Source organism: Schistocerca gregaria, chromosome 3, assembly GCF_023897955.1.
Source record: "Schistocerca gregaria isolate iqSchGreg1 chromosome 3, iqSchGreg1.2, whole genome shotgun sequence".
In the NCBI taxonomy this organism is placed as follows: Eukaryota; Metazoa; Arthropoda; class Insecta; order Orthoptera; family Acrididae; genus Schistocerca; species Schistocerca gregaria.
This window is the reverse complement of record NC_064922.1, coordinates 259,255,284-259,273,573: the sequence shown is the minus strand read 5'-3', so window position 1 is coordinate 259,273,573 and position 18,290 is coordinate 259,255,284. Positions and strand designations below refer to the sequence as shown.

General features: G+C 39.4%; 1 protein-coding gene across 1 annotated transcript in view; it reads left to right on the top strand.

The window, feature by feature from the left end:
* Positions 1-329: 329 nt before the first annotated feature.
* Positions 330-18,290, top strand: part of LOC126355330 (uncharacterized) — a 423,957-nt gene continuing 405,996 nt past the window's right edge. Inside the window, exon 1 of the mRNA XM_050005624.1 lies at positions 330-449. Coding sequence (XP_049861581.1) covers positions 337-449 — 113 coding nt within the window. The 5' untranslated portion in view covers positions 330-336. The remainder of the gene's footprint in view (positions 450-18,290) is intronic.

Below are 18,290 nucleotides of genomic sequence, written 5' to 3'. Positions count from 1 at the left end.
ATATTAAATAGAAGAATATATGAAGTGAGATAGCAGGTATGAATTCCCCAAGATTCATATCTTCTATTTCATATTCCAACAAACATTGTCGTTATACTGGTTCAACATCGGAGGAATAAAATCTAACTGGCGAAAGGTGCTAAGATTAGAGTCCAGTTGAAGATACCTTTCCGATGTGATAGTAATCCTGTTATGATTATTTTGTTTTAATCTTAGTTTTTTTGCCCCCACCCCACCCCTCCCCTTCCGTTGCACTTCTGTTAGTTTATCTACATCTTGTCTCATATATATCATTGCACTGTTGATGTAGTATTGGAAATTCACAGGTTGACAATAATGAAGAACCACCATGTACCTCAAATGAAGACTATGTTACCTGTTTACAAGAGGTATACAACAATGATAATGAAGGCAATGAGAAGTGGAACTTGCTGTCACCACCACCAAAGGTAATATCATATTGGAGTAGTAGTAAAGTTTTTTTATTTAATTATAAATTGAAGACAAATTTAGGTATGTGTTCCACAAGAAAAATGCACAGAAGAGTGTATCGCCCCATGGAAAATATTTTGGTTTGAATATAGTATACACAAATAGATATTTTCTCATATGAGAACATGTTGCTAATTTGGTCTGTGTGTGTGTGTGTGTGTGTGTGTGTGTGTGTGTGTGTGTGTGTGTGTCTTCTGGGGGAAGAATTGCCTACGTTCATGTTACTGCAGTATATTGTTCAAAAATGCAGAAGCATGATGAAATAAGAAGTAAGTACAGAAAACATGAAGATCGAAAGAACTGCCATGAGACAGACAGATAACCCTTAAGCAAATAGTTGAAGTGTTATGTAAAGTTGGAATTTAGTGAGAAGCTGGTAGCTGAAAAGAGGAATGGCCTTTAGAAGAGTGCACAGTTGCTTCGTGGCAGTGAGAGACAAGCATTAATTACCAAGTGAAAAGTAGTTAACTGCTTTTGTGTGTGTACTGAATGTGGTTGTAGTTTTTGTGATTTGCTTTTAATATGATGATGGTCTACGTATTTCCTAAGGTGTAAGGTAAAATTAAGCGTTAATGTTATGTCTCCCTTACAACTTGTATTGCCTTAACAAACTCTCTCTCTCTCTCTCTCTCTCTCTCTCTCTCTCTCTCTCTCTCTCTCTGTATGGTGTCAGTGTTAGATTCATTCATTCATTTGTGTGTTCCATTGATCCCTTCAAGAAGGATAACCTTCAGTAATGTGAAACAAGTCAAAGTATACATTAACATAAGATAAAGACATCATAGAAACATAATCTGTGTATGTATTGTATTAATAATAAACTGTCTCTTTACTGTGTGATGTATGACCATTAATATCTACTTCTGGTGCTAAAAAGTCATTATTTTTTTGTTTGAAATTGCATAATATTAGTCTTTGTGAAATTAAGGCTTAAAGTGTAAGCTGTGAACCACTTGTATGTCTGTGCATCTGTATTCTGAGCTGTGTCTGCTGTTGTTGAGTTTGGACCCTTCATTAATATCATTGTGTCATCAACAAACATTACAGTTTTTTAACTTCCCTTTAAAGACTTTGGAAGATTATTTATATAGGTAGAAAGAAGTGTAAACTCCATACGAATCCCCATAGCAGTCCACATCTTATGTTCTACCCCTCACCCCCAACCCTCCTTCCTGTCTGATCATATATTCATGCCTGAAATACAGTCTGTTAATGGGTCCCCCTGCTTTCTGTTATGGAGGTAAGATTGCATCCTTGCAAGAGTGATGCCATTAATCTCATAAAACTTTAGTGTCCTAAGTAGAATTTTGTAATCCACACATTCAGAGGCTTTGGCAACGAAACAGAATATACAACAGAATATTTTTTCTTGTTTAGCCCAGCTGGCACTTCATCTGTGAGATCTTGGATTACTTTCTTTGTGGAGAATCCTATATGAAAGCCAATCTGAGAGGAGCTTAACAAGTTCTACTCAGTTAAATGAGTCATTAATCCATCACACACCACTTTCTCTAATGCTTTTGAAAAGATTGGTATAGATCCGCACTTAGAAGTGGTTTGCTTGTCTCTAGTTTTGTAGATGGGTGTTATTACAGCATATTTAGGTCTGTCACAAAATATGCCCTGAGTTATTGACTGACTAAAAATATAGTTTAAGGGTTATTCTATAAAGTTAGCACAAGATTTCAATATTCTGCCCGGAACACCATTCTAGCCAACAGGATTACAACTGTTTAGTAACCTGATGGATTCTGTAATCTCCTTAGGGGTTGTACTTTGTAACTATTGTCTGTTGACAGTGCATGCACTGCATCTGTATTTACTTGTTTATTACTGGGTGCAGTGCTTGTAGTCCTGTGAGAAAGTAATCATTGAGTTTGGTGACCAGTGATTTGAAAGTATCACCACAGTCTAACATAACAGTTGCGACACTCACTGCTGTAAAATTTGTTACAGTTTGACAGCTGGAGCAACAGTAGTGCTCGAAGTGGCAAGAAAGGGGAACTTCAGAAGCGTTGTAAACATAAAATTTGTTTTGCATCTCTTTTGTATGTTTTTTTTACAAAATATTTGAATTTTTTGTGCCTCCAAGACTGTGTGTAATATCAGCAGACATAGATGTTTCTAAAAATGATTCTAAAATAAGTGCAAGTAGTGATTAAAATCATGAAACCAGTGGCATGTGTTACAACACATTCGTGAAGAAACACTTTTGATGTTGGATAGAACTGCAGCTTGCCACGTTGATATCAACGGAATATAAACACAGCTTCACAGACATGTACCTCTACATGCAAAAGGGATCGATGCCCCATTTGTCATTCCATAGGCCTGCTGTGCTTCAGTCATTGTCGCCTGCTGCCACAAGTACGACCTTCATCTTTATATTAGTCTACGTGGGATAAGAAACTGCCAAATAGTGGGAGAAATATACTGTGAGTCTAAACACCAAGTTCTCAAAGCCAATAACACTGTCACAAGTTCTGTCTATGTTAAATTTGCCATTAGAGACTTTTCATCCAATGACACATGCACTAGTTTATCAGTTTCGGAGAACTGCTGTACCTTTTGCTTTAAAAGGTGGAACATATTGTCACTTCCCCACGTGTTATTCGTATGTCTTCCAAATACCTCTGTAATGTATGCACTGATGGAAACATGAAATATTTTAACAAAATCTGTATGCCTGAATGCTGTAATATAATAAATTTAGAGCAAACAGATTATTTTTGTCTTTCCATACTGCAGATGGCATGCTAATCTGGCTTAACAAGAAGTCGGGGGCTCTTTTCTTAAATATCGGGATCCTATAGTCTTCAAAATTTGTTTATTCCTCTTCTCTTGATCCTTCTGATACAGTTTATGTTGTTATTTCTACTTAAAATGATAGGCACTTTCCTTGTCATGTAACAGTTTTGCACGAAGTCTAGCTATCTGTATGTTCTTATACTCCACATACTTTTCCTAGGCATGAATGACTGCACTTAATTTTACCACTTTATCGGCAAAGCATGTCTGTGTTGACGATTCAGATGAATCTGGCACTGATATATGGAGAGTTGAATGGATGTTTCTGTGCCATGGGAGTGTTTTACAGTTGTAGACGGATTGTAGAACCTTTGTGGCAGTTTCCTCTTCAGTATCAGTTGAGATGGCTTATCTGGAATGCCAAGCAATGTGGTTAGCTGCATTCCACATGAGTTTATTATTGTCTGTGTCTATGAACTGGTTTTGTTTGATGTGTAGTGGACAAAACTTAGCATTATTTAAAGGAAAACAGGGTCTTTTTTCATAAGATGTTCTCATCTGCTGTTCACTATCAGTTTTCTGCTCCTAAAACGAAACATTAATCATCAATGTACATGTAGTTTGCAAGTGACTGTCCTGACGATACAGTTTAGTAACATGATGGTATATTACTCTCAGGCTGAACTCAACAGTTTAACTTACTTACGTTCCACTTGACGCACTGCTAGTGCAGTAGGCAACCAAATCAAGGCGAAGTGTTGTGACTGTTATGTTAGACTATGGTGTCACTATTTCTACCTGAGCTACCTTCAGGTTTGGGGGGGGGGGGGGGGGGGGTAGGAGGGCGTTCAGTTTCATTTTGATTACTATGTTGTTGTTTTTTTTACATCATTCTAAAGAATTTTTCCCTTGTTCTTGGAATATTTTATGTTTTTTGAGAATACTGTGTGTGCTATGGTTCTTTAATAACGAGAGTAGATGATTAAACTAATTAATGGAAAATCTCATATAAAGATGTGAAACAATTACTAACAAAGAGATAGAGGGGCTGGCCAGTACTTACCTCAGCTCAGTACAGCGGATAGAAACACAAAAAAAAAAAAAAAAAAAAAAAAAAAAAAAAAAAAAAAACGAAAATTTAAGTTCCTAGCTTTCGGAATAAATGTTCCTTCATCAGGGAGGAGAGAGGAGAAAGAAAGGGATGAAGGGAAAGTGGATTTAGTTACTCACAACAGGGAAAGGAAAACAGGGAAGGTAGCAAGGATGGAGGCATGGTAGATGATTTGACATTAATGATGGTAATGGAGTTAAAAATCTTAACTGCTGCTTGTTCTCAGGGTGTTGAGCTCTCTCTTCCTAGCACAAGACACTTGTCCCAAGAGCTATCCACTCCTTACCCTTGCTTCTGTTTGATTTTGTCCTTATTTGTTTCAGGGAAAAATAAGATTGAAAGTGCTGTAGAAATATATTTAATATGTCACATTTTTTAAATTGCACTAAAAAGTGTAAATTTCCCAAAACTCCTTAAAGACACCTGACCATATGCAGGTTGTCCTGAAAATTTGTGATTCTCAATTTTTAATAGTTATGAAAATATTTGTAAGAGTTATAATGTGAAAGGGTGCAGCACATGGAGCAGATAATAGCAAGTAGGTGAACTGCTCAAGCATTGATGACAGGTAGCGTAATTGTATGGATGTGAACAATTCATATATGAATTATGTATTATGTGTGCCCCACATTTTTCATTTTAAATCTCACAAGTACTTTGAAGCTATTAAAAGCTCATGATTGTACATTTTCAGGACTATCTGTATGGGGCAAGAAGAAATTATATTATACTTTCTAGTCTGATATAAAAACATGATATATTAAAAATACATTTTTATTTAAATAATTACTTTCTGCTTTTTAGTGTGTGTGTGTGTGTGTGTGTGTGTGTGTGTGTGTGTGTGTGTGTGTGTAATTTTGCAATTGATTTAAAGCATTTTGATGCGATTGTAGCAGAGATATGTAATAAATTTTAGGCTTATTTCAGTTCTCTTCACCTGACTCAACCAGTATATTGCTTCCTGCTGCGTATATCACACACACACTCACACACACACTCACACACACACACACACACACACACACACACACAAACTGTGAAGCCAAAGATAGAGATTCAAGCTCACATGGAGGCTTACCAGCAATTGTTCTGCCCGCAACTCATTTGCCACTGAAACAGAGAAAAGACTAAATAGCAGTGGTACACAAAGTACCTCCGCCACACGCCAAACAAGAAAGCAAATTAATATTACTTTTTCATTCATTTCTGGTGTTTAAAATTTCAAGTCTCTGGCTCATTGAGAAGTTACTTTAAATAAGTTGCAAAATTTGTACCGAACAGATAGACAGATGAGAATGTGACCTAATAAAAAAAAACATGGTACAACATTTAATTTTCCATCAACACTGCCTACTTTATAAATTTCTTCCCTTACAGTCTTCACATGCTTTAAATCCTTACTGTTCTGCTGCAATCTCTCTCTTTTTTTTGCACTCAACAGCAACGTATGTTGCATTAATTTCCTCTCACTTTACTACTTCCCTTCGCTTTTCATCATATTAAAATTTGGTTGTTGACAAATAGCTTAAAACTTCACTTTTAGTATTCTTTGATTTACATATCAACATAATAATTTTCACAAAACTATCTTTTATTCTTCTTTAGCATTAATGCAGACCATTTTATGAATCTCTTTCTGACTGTGTATCCTCTGAGATAGAAAAATTGACAGTTCATCTACAACTGGTTATGAAAAATGGCACAGAACTTAACACAAGGTTCATTTTCATTTTTGTGTATTGAAACATTTTCATTAACTGTTTTTGTAGCCATCTATTATAATTCTCTTACTGATTAGTCCAGAAATGTCCGCTTATTTGTACTGTTTAACCCAATGTGCCAAATGAATATGACATTTTTTTTCAATTAGGATGTTACATTTATTATTCTTAGTTACATGTCTAGTTTCAGCTTAACAAACTATTTATATTATCCAGATCAAGGTACTATAGACATGAAAATGGCAGTGATCTCTCATGATGTATACCGCAGAGATAGGCTGGACAGTGAAGGGGGAGGCGTGTTTATAGCGATAAGAAGTGCAATAGTATCGAAGGAAATTGACGGAGATTCGAATTGTGAAATGATTTGGGTGAAGGTCACGGTTAAAGCAGGCTCAGACATGGTAATTGGATGTCTCTATAGGCCCCCGGGTTCAGCAGCTGTTGTGGCTCAGCACCTGAAGAATAATTTGGAAAATATTTCGAGTAGATTTCCCCACCATGTTATAGTTCTGGGTGGAGATTTTAATTTGCCGGATATAGACTGGGAGACTCAGACGTTCATAACGGGTGGCAGGGACAAAGAATCTAGTGAAATGTTTTTAAGTGCTTTATCTGAAAACTACCTTGAGCAGTTAAATAGAAAACCGACTCGTGGCGATAACATATTAGACCTTCTGGTGACAAACAGACCCGAACTATTTGAATCAGTTAATGCAGAACAGGGAATCAGCGATCATAAAGCGGTTACTGCATCGATGATTTCAGCCGTAAATAGAAATATTAAAAAAGGTAGGAAGATTTTTCTGTTTAGCAAAAGTGACAAAAAGCAGATTTCAGAGTACTTGGTGGCTCAACACAAAAGTTTTGTCTCAAGTACAGACAGTGTTGAGGATCAGTGGACAAAGTTCAAAACCATGGTACAATATGCGTTAGATGAGTATGTGCCAAGCAGGATCGTAAGAGATGGGAAAGAGCCACCGTGGTACAACAACCGAGTTAGAAAACTGCTGCGGAAGCAAAGGGAACTTCACAGCAAACATAAACATAGCCAAAGCCTTGCAGACAAACAAAAATTACGCGAAGCGAAATGCAGTGTGAGGAGGGCTATGCGAGAGGCTTTCAATGAATTCGAAAGTAAAGTTCTATGTACTGACTTGGCAGAAAATCCTAAGAAATTTTGGTCCTATGTCAAAGCGGTAGGTGGATCAAAACAAAATGTCCAGACACTCTGTGACCAAAATGGTACTGAAACAGAGGATGACAGACTAAAGGCCGAATTACTAAATGTCTTCTTCCAAAGCTGTTTCACAGAGGAAGACTGCACTGTAGTTCCTTCTCTAGATTGTCGCACAGTTGACAAAATGGTAGATATCGAAATAGACGACAGAGGGATAGAGAAACAATTAAAATCGCTCAAAAGAGGAAAGGCCGCTGGTCCTGATGGAATACCAGTTGGATTTTACACAGAGTACGCGAAGGAACTTGCCCCCCTTCTTGCAGCGGTGTACCGTAGGTCTCTAGAAGAGCGAAGCGTTCCAAAGGATTGGAAAAGGGCACAGGTCATCCCCGTTTTCAAGAAGGGACGTCAAACAGATGTGCAGAACTATAGACCTATATCTCTAACGTCGATCAGTTGTAGAATTTTGGAACACGTATTATGTTCGAGTATAATGTCTTTTCTGGAGACTAGAAATCTACTCTGTAGGAATCAGCATGGGTTTCGAAAAAGACGGTCGTGTGAAACCCAGCTCTCGCTATTCGTCCACGAGACTCAGAGGGCCTTAGACACGGGTTCACAGGTAGATGCCGTGTTTCTTGACTTCCGCAAGGCGTTTGACACAGTTCCCCACAGTCGTTTAATGAACAAAGTAAGAGCATACGGACTATCAGATCAATTGTGTGATTGGATTGAGGAGTTCCTAGATAACAGAACGCAGCATGTCATTCTCATTGGAGAGAAGTCTTCCGAAGTAAGAGTGATTTCAGGTGTGCCCCAGGGGAGTGTCATAGGACCGTTGCTATTCACAATACACATAAATGACCTGGTGGATGACATCGGAAGTTCACTGAGGCTTTTTGCAGATGATGCTGTGGTGTATCGAGAGGTTGCAACAATGGAAAATTGTACTGAAATGCAGGAGGATCTGCAGCGAATTGACGCATGGTGCACGGAATGGCAATTGAATCTCAATGTAGACAAGTGTAATGTGATGCGAATACATAGAAAGATAGGTCCCTTATCATTTAGCTACAAAATAGCAGGTCAGCAACTGGAAGTAGTTAATTCCATAAATTATCTGGGAGTACTCATTAGGAGTGATTTAAAATGGAATGATCATATAAAGTTGATCGTCGGTAAAGCAGATGCCAGACTGAGATTCATTGGAAGAATCTTAAGGAAATGCAATCCGACAACAAAGGAAGTAGGTTACAGTACGCTTGTTCGCCCAATGCTTGAATACTGCTCAGGAGTGTGTGATCCGCACCAGGTAGGGTTGATAGAAGAGATAGAGAAGATCGAACGGAGAGCAGCGCGCTTCGTTACAGGATCATTTAGTAATTGCGAAAGCGTTACGGAGATGATAGATAAACTCCAGTGGAAGACTCTGCAGGAGAGACGCTCAGTAGCTCGGTACGGGCTTTTGTTAAAGTTTCGAGAACATACCTTCACCGAAGAGTCAAGCAGTATATTGCTCCCTCCTACGTATATCTCGCGAAGAGACCATGAGGATAAAATCAGAGAGATTAGAGCCCACACAGAAGCATACCGACAATCCTTCTTTCCACGTACAATACGAGACTGGAATAGAAGGGAGAACCGATAGAGGTACTCAGGGTACCCTCCGACACACACCGTCAGGTGGCTTTCGGAGTATGGATGTAGATGTAGATGTAGATGTAGATGTGCTCCTGTCCATGTTTGTTTATAAATTATTGCAGAAATGATACTATTCATGATGGTTTTCAGTCAGTGCACATAAGGTGGGAAATAGCTGTACAATTTCTCTGTGCTCTTGCTGCCTAACACTAGGAATAGTGCATGTAATAAATTTAATATTTTAGGAAGCACTCTTTCAGTGAAGAATGAACAGCAACCAGAGTACGTAACACTGAGGTGACAATAATCATGGGATAGTGATATTCACATATACAGATGGTGTTAATATTGCTTACACAAGGTATAATGGGGCAGTGTATTGTCAGAGCTGTCATTTTTATGTGATTATGTCCACACAACAGGAATTGACAGACTTTGAACATGGAATGGTAGTTAAAGCTAGATGTATGGGCCATTTCATTTTGAAAATCATTGGGGAATTCAACATTATAAGGCCAGGGTAGAGTTGTCTGTGCTAAAATAAAGCACCACTGTGTGAAATAACCATAGAAATCAATTTGCGATGTACGATGATCATATCCACTATGAAAGTGAGGCAAAATGTGGCGTTAATTGGCTATAGCAGCATACGACCAACACGAGTGCCTTTACTAACAGCAAATTGCTTGCAGTGCCTCTCCTGGTCTTGTGACTATATCTGTTGGACCCTAGATGACTGGAAAACCTGTGCCTGGTCAGATGAGTCCCACTTTCAGTTGGTAAGAGCTGTTGGTATGGTTAGTGTGTGACACAATCCCCACAAAGCTTTAGAAACAAGTTGTCAACTAGACACTGAGCAAGCTGGCGGCAGCTCCATAATTGTGTGGGCTGTGTTTATATGGAATTGACTGGGTCCTCTGGTCCAGCAGAATCAACCATTGACTGGAAATAGTTATGTGTGTCTACTTGGAGACTTTTGCAGCCATTCATGCGCCTCATGTTCCCGGATAGTGATATCATGTCACCAGGCCACAACAGTTGGCAACTGGTTTGAAGAACATTCTGGACAGTTTGAGCAAATGATTTTGCCATCCGCATTGCCCATCATGGATCCCATCAAATATTTTTGGAACAAAATTGAGAGGTCAGTTCATGCACAGCATCCTGCACTAGCAACACTTTCACAATTACGGGTGCCTTTAGAGGCTGCATTTCCCACTATTTCTGCAGGAGACTTCTATCAACTTGTTGGATTGATGCCATGTCAAGTTGCTGCTCTACACCAGGTGTAAGTCAACTACCCTGGCCAGCAAGATCTCCGGATCTGTCCCCCATTGAGCATGTTCGGGACTGGATGAAGCGTCGTCTCACGCGGTCTGCACGTCCAGCATGAACGCTGGTCCAACTGAGGCGCCAGGTGGAAATGGCATGGCAAGCCGTTCCACAGGACTACATCCAGCATCTCTACGATTGTCTCCATGGGAGAATAGCAGCCTGCATGGCTGCGAAAGGTGGATATACACTGTACTAGTGCCGACATTGTGAATGCTCTGTTGCCTGTGTCTATGTGCCTGTGGTTCTGTCAGTGTGATCATGTGATGTATCTGACCCCAGGAATGTGTCAATAAAGTTTCCCCTTCCTGGGACAATGAATTCACGGTGTTCTTATTTCAATTTCCAGGAGTGTAGATCCGTCAAACAAAAAACTGCACCCAGTTCTTGGAAAAAGGCACAAGTCACACTTTTCTACAAGAAGGGTAGTTGAAGTGATCCACAAAACTACCATCCAATATCCTTGACATTGATCTTTTGTACAGTCTTGGGACATATTCTGCCTCAAACATAATGAGGTATCTTGAACAGAATGACCACCTCAGTGCCAACCGGCATGGTTTTCAAAAACATCGATCATGTGAAACCCTGCTCGCACTTTTCTCACGTGACATACTGTAAGCTTTGGATCAAAGCAAACAGGTAGGTGCAGTATTTCTTGACTTCTGAAAAGCATTTGACTCAGTATCACACCTAACTTATTATCAAAAGTACAGTCATGTGGGGTATCAAGTGAAATTTGTGACTGGATTGAGAATGTTTTGGTAGAGAGGAAACAGCATGTTATCTTGGATGGAGCACTTTGGTAGGGAGGGTACAGCACAGTATCTTGGATAAAGAGTCGTCACATGCAGAAGTAAGTTCGAGTGTGCCCCAGGGAAGTGTGTTGGGACCCGTGCTGTTCATATTTATAGTAATGACCTTGCAGACAATATTAATAATAAACTGAGGCATTTTGCAGATGATGCAGTTATCTATAATGAAGTACTATCTGAAAGAAGCTGCTTAAATATTCATTCAGATCTTGATTAGATTTCAGTGTGGTACAGAGATTGGCAACTTGCTGTAAATGCTTAGAAATGTAAAATTTTGCACTTCACAAAATGAAAAAAACGTTGTGTTTTAAGATTACAACAACGGTGAGCCACTGTTGGAATCGACTAAGTGAGGCAAATACCTGTGTGTAGCACTTTGCAGGGATATGAAATGGAATTATCACATAGGCTCAGTTGTGGGTAAAGCAGGTGGTAGACTTCCATTTATTAGTAGAATACTGGGGTAGTGCAATCAGTCTACAAAGTAGATTGTTCACAAATCACTTGTGCAAGACATTCTAGAATATTGCCCGAGAGTGAGGGACCCATACCAGATAGGACTAACCGGGGATGTTGAATGTATACAGAGAAGGGCAGCAGGAATGGTCACTGGTTTGTTTAAACAATGGGAGAGTGTTACAAAGATACTGAAGGAATTGAACTTGAAACCTCTTGAAGATAGGCATAAACTATCCTGAGAAGTCTACTAACAAAGCTCCAAGAACCAACTTTAAATGATGACTACTAATATACTACAACCCCCTACATATCGCTCACATAGAGATCATGAGGATAAGGTTAGAATAATTGCTGCAAGCACAGAGGCATTCAAACAATCTTTCTTGCCATGAACCTTGCAGTGGTTTGCAGAGTATAGACATAGATGTAGATACATCCATTAGAATGGCACTGTTATAGTATTAGCTGTGAATGAGACTGATGATGTACACTCTTTGAGTTTCTGCCATCCTAGGATTGAGTGTCTTCCTCTTCTTTTTTAACCTTCCCCAGTATATCCCTGTCTCCTTACCAAGGAAGGAACTACTAGTTCTGAAAACTTGCTAGTGTATAACTTTAACTTCTACATGTGTCCGTCAGCAGTGCTACACTTTTCTTCTCTTGAAAATATCCACTGGCAAGCAATTATGTCCCATAATTTGTTAGTTTTCTTGATTGAATTTTCCTGTGATAACTATCATTTTCTATTTTAGGCAAGAGTGAACTTTTTATGTGAACTGGAAAATTGTAATATTAATTAATAAGAATTTTATGAATCTATACTGCAATGCTTTTAACTGTTGATCTCTGCTGGAATCCCTTACTATTCATTTTTACTTTACATATTGCAAGCCTTAGGGGATGCTACTGTGATCGGTATTAATCCATAAATTTACACATTTTTTTTCTTTCCTACACCTTATATATGAATCTCACCACTGAGTGATTTAGTCACATGGACAGGAACTTCATCAGAAAACAAATTTAACAATTGATTTGATACAGCACATTAGTCTGGACAGATCATCGCACCCATGGAAATATATATTTCTCTACTATTTGTCTCCTGAAGTCACATCTCAAAACTTTGACTTGAAAAATCAGCGTGAATGAATTTCAAGTATTTAAATCCACTAAAGAAGTTAGTCTAGTCATTCTTTTAAAGAAGAACACCATACATTATCTTCTGAGCCCATTGGTCTTAGCTACAATGTATTTCCACTGTACCTGTTTCAGTCAACTTTATAGAATGATAATGGTAGCAAATAAGTCAATTTTGATATACTGAAGAAACAATCACAAACTGCATTATCTAGACTTCATTTTGAAATACAGAACCAGAGTTGTCACTTCAAGCATAACTTATTTGTCCTCATGAAATTCACCCGTACTATGGATCTGTACCACATACTGTGCCAGGAAGTTGCTCGTCATGCACATTACTTTCTGGGCCAAATTTTCTCGGTAAATATACTTCTACCTCTAGAATTCAAGAAGTTCTAAACTTCTTTCCTAATTATATTTGGTAAACACGCTAACACACATCAACATAGAAAGGATGTGTTAGAGCACTGTTGATCAGCTCATTTGCTGGAGCTATGGAGAAACCCCCTCATTTTATTGTTTTGTTTAGTGCTGCCTTTTTTGGCAGAAGTGGGGAGAGGGGGTATATGAAAATGCAACTTGTCTTCTCAAGAACTCTATAAGGAAAATTTGCTGGGATATGGTAGGTCACTGCTCCTTCATTACTGTACTCCAGCAACATCCAATTTTGTGTATTAATAAGCACAGTGTAAAGGGAGAGTTCCCAGGAACATATTGTGGTCCTTTTTGAATCCACAAGACATTTACAAGGTATGATTGCACCATATAAGAGCTTCAAGCCACACTGAATTCTAAAAGTGGGAGATCATACATGGTTATGTAATCCTAAACTTTCGTGTATTGTTGTAACCTTATCTGGAACATCCTTAAGAGTATTTTAGTCATGAGTCTCATTTGTGGTGGTAGGATTGTCACAACTGTCAAAATACAAGTAGAGTCACAAATGTCCTGTCAGATTAAAACAGTGTGCCAGATCAGAACTTACTCTCAAACTTCCACATTTTGCAAGCAGTGCTGTTACTGTTCAGCTATCCTGGCACACCTCACTTCACATCTTTTAATACAGGGTGTATACAACCCGGGACAATCGGGAGACCCAGGAAAAACCCGGAAATTTTTTCATCCGGGAGAAAACTGGGAAAAACCTGGGAATTATTTAGAATTCCGGGAATTTTTCAATGGTTTTGGTTTTCAGTTAAATTTCTGTGATTTTTGACTGGTAAGAACCAATACTCTAACCAAGGATATTACTGTATCTCACTACTGGACAATAATACTGCAAGGAAAAAAAAAAAAAAAAAAAAAAAGAAACACTAGTTCCAAAGGAAATGCATCGTGTACAACAATACAACACAGTGCTCATACAAGCGTCTGCGAACAGCACAGTGTGTCGAAGGCTTATGAAGACTATGCAATGCTTCATAATAAGAACTTGCCTCCAATGAGCGTGACATGACAACTGTTTAAATTAGAGTTGTTTGAGCAGTTGCGGGCGGGCTCTTGCGCATGCGCAGTTTAGTCGCGTATGCGTAGTACCTTCTCCCGCTTGTTGTTACCGAAATGTGGCTGGGCCCCACTACCTAATATTGCCCCGGTTTGGAAGTATAGTAAATCTGGGGCTGATGCACAGAGCAGTCAGAGTTGTGGTCGTCTCCACGTGACCCATCTTTACGTTCAGTGATTTTGTTGTTTCGTCTTCATTTACTGCTCTCACGTTAAATGATGATGAAACGGATTTTTGTCACTGGGAGCTATCAAATGAATTGAAATACGTTCGCTTAGTAATGGAAGGCAAAAATATGCCATTACTTTCAGATTTAAAAACAGCCTCTTTAGAAGAAGTAATAAAATCAACCTCTGGCAACTGTTTGGGAGTCGATGCAAAATTTAAACCGTTCCATAACATGAAACTAGAATTATGTTAATACCTTCAGCTGCTGACGGGCGTTGATATATATCAACGGGGACAGGTGAAAATGTGTGTCCCAACCAGGACTCGAACCCGGGATCTCCTGCTTACATGGCAGTCACTCTATCCATCTGAGACACTGAGGACACAGAGGATACCGCGACTGCAGTGACTATCTCATGCACGCCTCCCGCGAGACCCACTTTCACACATTGTATGACCACACACTACATTCGTAGTGTCCCACCCCAACACACTCACTACTCGTGGAAGACATTCTTACCAAGTCCAGAAGGCGTGTGCGAGATGGTCCCCGAAGTCGCACTATCCTCTTTGCCCTCGGTGGTTCAGATGGATAGAGCGTCTGCCATGTAAGCAGGAGATCTCAGGTTCAAATCCCGATCGGGGCACACATTTTCACCTGTCCCTGTTGATATATATATCAATGCCCATCAGCAGCTGAAGGTATTAATATAATTCTAATTTCGTTCTACACCACTGCAGGTCATCAATGGTGTCTGTTCATTCTTCAGGCACAGTGGTGTCTGTTCCTTTGGACATGTCTGAAAGAACAGACACCTTACCCATATAAGTATATTACCCTAACATGGATAAAGCTGCTTCACCAAAAGCTTTCTCCGTGAGATTTATAACAGGACATGAAGGTAAGCAGAGTGAGTTAAAAAGGAATGGTATAGAAATTTATTGAGATAACTCACAGAATCAGTAGATGTGTCTGTTTACAGCAAACGGCCTGAAAGCCATCAGGAGCACCAGCATAGTGCACAATCAAAATGACTACTTTCAGTAGCACAGAGCGTAGCCACTGTGTGTTTTGGTTTCATGAAATGAACTCTGCAACAAATGCTCTGTGTAAATTCTGCACAGAATATGCTAATGACCCTCCAAGTAGGCCTGCAATTTACTCTTGGCTCAAGAACTTTCTTGGGACAGAGTGTTCACTGTGCTGTAATAAATTACCAGGTCGCCAACATGTTGCTGATTATGTCAAACAGGTTAGGAAGAACTTTGCCCACAGACCACAAAAATCAACACAATATGCATCTCATGAAATCTGTATTCCACAAAAGACTGTTTATCTGATGAGTACTGTGTAGACGTTTACACTTGAAACCAAGTATATTCACAATGGCACAGCACATTAGTGATGCTGATAAGGCTGCTCAGGTGTAATTCCATGTGGAAATGTTGCATCAGTAACAGGATGATGAGACATTCCTGAACACAATAATCTTCAGCCATGAGTCAACATTTCATATCAGTGGCATGGTGAACACCCGCAACTGCAGAATATGAGGCAGTGAAGAACCATACGCAGCCCTGGAAGACGTTCATGGCAGCCCCAAAGTTAATGTGTTCTGTGCCCCTGGCAAACTGAACGTGTACAGCCTTTTCTTCTCCTTGGAGAAAACTGTCACTGATATTGTGTAACTGGATATGCTTGAAAATTTTTTAATTCCAAACATCGATGATGATGATGATGATGATGATGATGATGATGATGATGATGATGATGATCGAGATGAGATGGTTTCCTACTAGCAAGACAGTGCAAAACCTGATTTCCTCACAGGTATTCGAGGTTTCCTCGATAAACACATCCCAGATCAATGGACTGGCCAAGAAGGGAAAATTGTGTGGCCACCTCAATCCCCAGATTTGACACCACTGGACTTTTTCTTCGGGGTGTCATTAAAGACCATATGTATGTCTCGCCCTACCAAACAATATAGCCAACCTGAAAAATTGAATCAACACTGCCATTGCACAAGTTATACCCGATTTGCAGGAAGAAATTGATTGAGAAGAGGAAGTGGATAGTAATCACCAAAGGGCTCAGTGTGAAAGGGTACTTCGTACCTTGGTTCACAGGGCCCATTTCATCTCGGACACTGAGAGTTTGTTAGCTGAGTTATCCTATCTAAAAGTCACCTTTCATTATAATGGGCGAAGTCTACAGCCTTCTGTCACATACACATAGGGAGCATTTCAAACAGAAGTATGTGCTTCAGTCACTATCTACAATTAGGAATATTTTAGGTTCTGTAAAAGATGATCTTGTTTTGTGTATGGTGGGTATCTACTGTATTCCCTGCAGTTGTGGCATGTTATATACTGATCAGACTATCAGGACTGTGAAGGACCAGCGTACAGAGGATAACCAGCACACATACTTACAACAGCTGCACAAATCTGCCATTGCAGAACATTGTCTTGGCAGTGGTCATCCTATAGAATATAACACAGAGATTCTGGCATACACTGTCAACTACTGGGATAGTGTTGTCAAGGAAGCTGTTGAAATTAACTAGCAAGTAACCTTATAAATAAAATTGGCGTTTGTTGTTTAAATTTTGCATGGAATCCTGTTCTCTCCCTTCTCAAAAAATAGAGGGACAGAGTTTATTGTGTCCCACCCATTGATTATTAATTTCACTACTGATAACTTCTAATGTCAGTCTCATTTGATTTGTGATGATGATAGTGTTTATAGCATGTCTGTGTGTTTTTATCTTTCCAGAATTTCTTTGAAAATCAAGGCTTTAAATTCCCTTGCACAGAACTTACTTGCTGCAGTTTCACCTTGAAAATGGAAGGGTCTGCTCCTGTCGAAATGTTGTATGTTGTCAATGATGTCACCCAGCTTCATTTCCATAAGTTACTTGAGCACCGTTTACGCTGGGAGAAACTCAAGTCTCATACTGTTTACCTCTATGCAGAGAAAATACATTGTTGCTTGCATAGGCTGGATAAATTTTGCAGCAGTAGAGTAAGCTTGCAATACATATTTTGTTTTTGTTTAAGTGTCATGTTCAAAATATTGTTTCAATGTTTGCTAAAGTTGTGCATCATATTAATCCTCCTGCCACCTATCGCATCAACCAATGATTCTGGCATCCCATTGCATCCTGAACCTTTAGACTCCAACTTCTCTCAGGTCGTCCACACTTTCTTCTTTCCGCTGGGGTCCATTGCCACACTTTGGCCATCAGCTATCATCCATCCTTCCTATATGTCCATATCGTTTTAGAAGTTGCATTACTATGGCATTTGGTATGTCGTTCAGCCTGGAGATGGCACAACGCCTACAAAAGCCTATCTCTAGTCCAAGCAGTTTGTTTCTCTGATGTTTGTTCATTACCCATGTTCCTGCTCCATATATAGTGATGTTCTCAGAAACTAAAGGATATGCTGCCTGTCTGGTTCCTTTTAATTTTTCCAAAGGACCAAGTTCATTTGTCATGCAGCATCCGTGCCCTGCCCTCTTTTATTATTTTTTATGCCATCTTAACTTTTTCCATTTCTGATTTCATAACCCCCCAGATATTTAAGATTTACAGACCCTGATGTTACAGGCTCCAACCTACAGATGCTGTATGGTATTGTTGCCAACTCTCAGATATTCAGTGTTTGTCAAGCTAATTATGAGGCCCTATCTTTCATACTCTTCTTTTAATTTCTGAAGCATGTACTCAGCACAACCTAGTCTTCTGTTATGATGATGTTGTCATCAGCAAAGAGAAGTGTGTACAAGATTTCATCCCCCACAGGGACACCCATGCCTCCACATTTGCTCCTCCAGGCTTTTAAGTGCTTCTCCCATGTTGTTGTGGTCTTCAGTCTAGAGGCTGGTTTGATGCAGTTCTCCATGCTACTCCATTGTGTGCAATCTTCTTCATCTCCAAGTACCTACTACAACCTACATTCTTCTGAATCT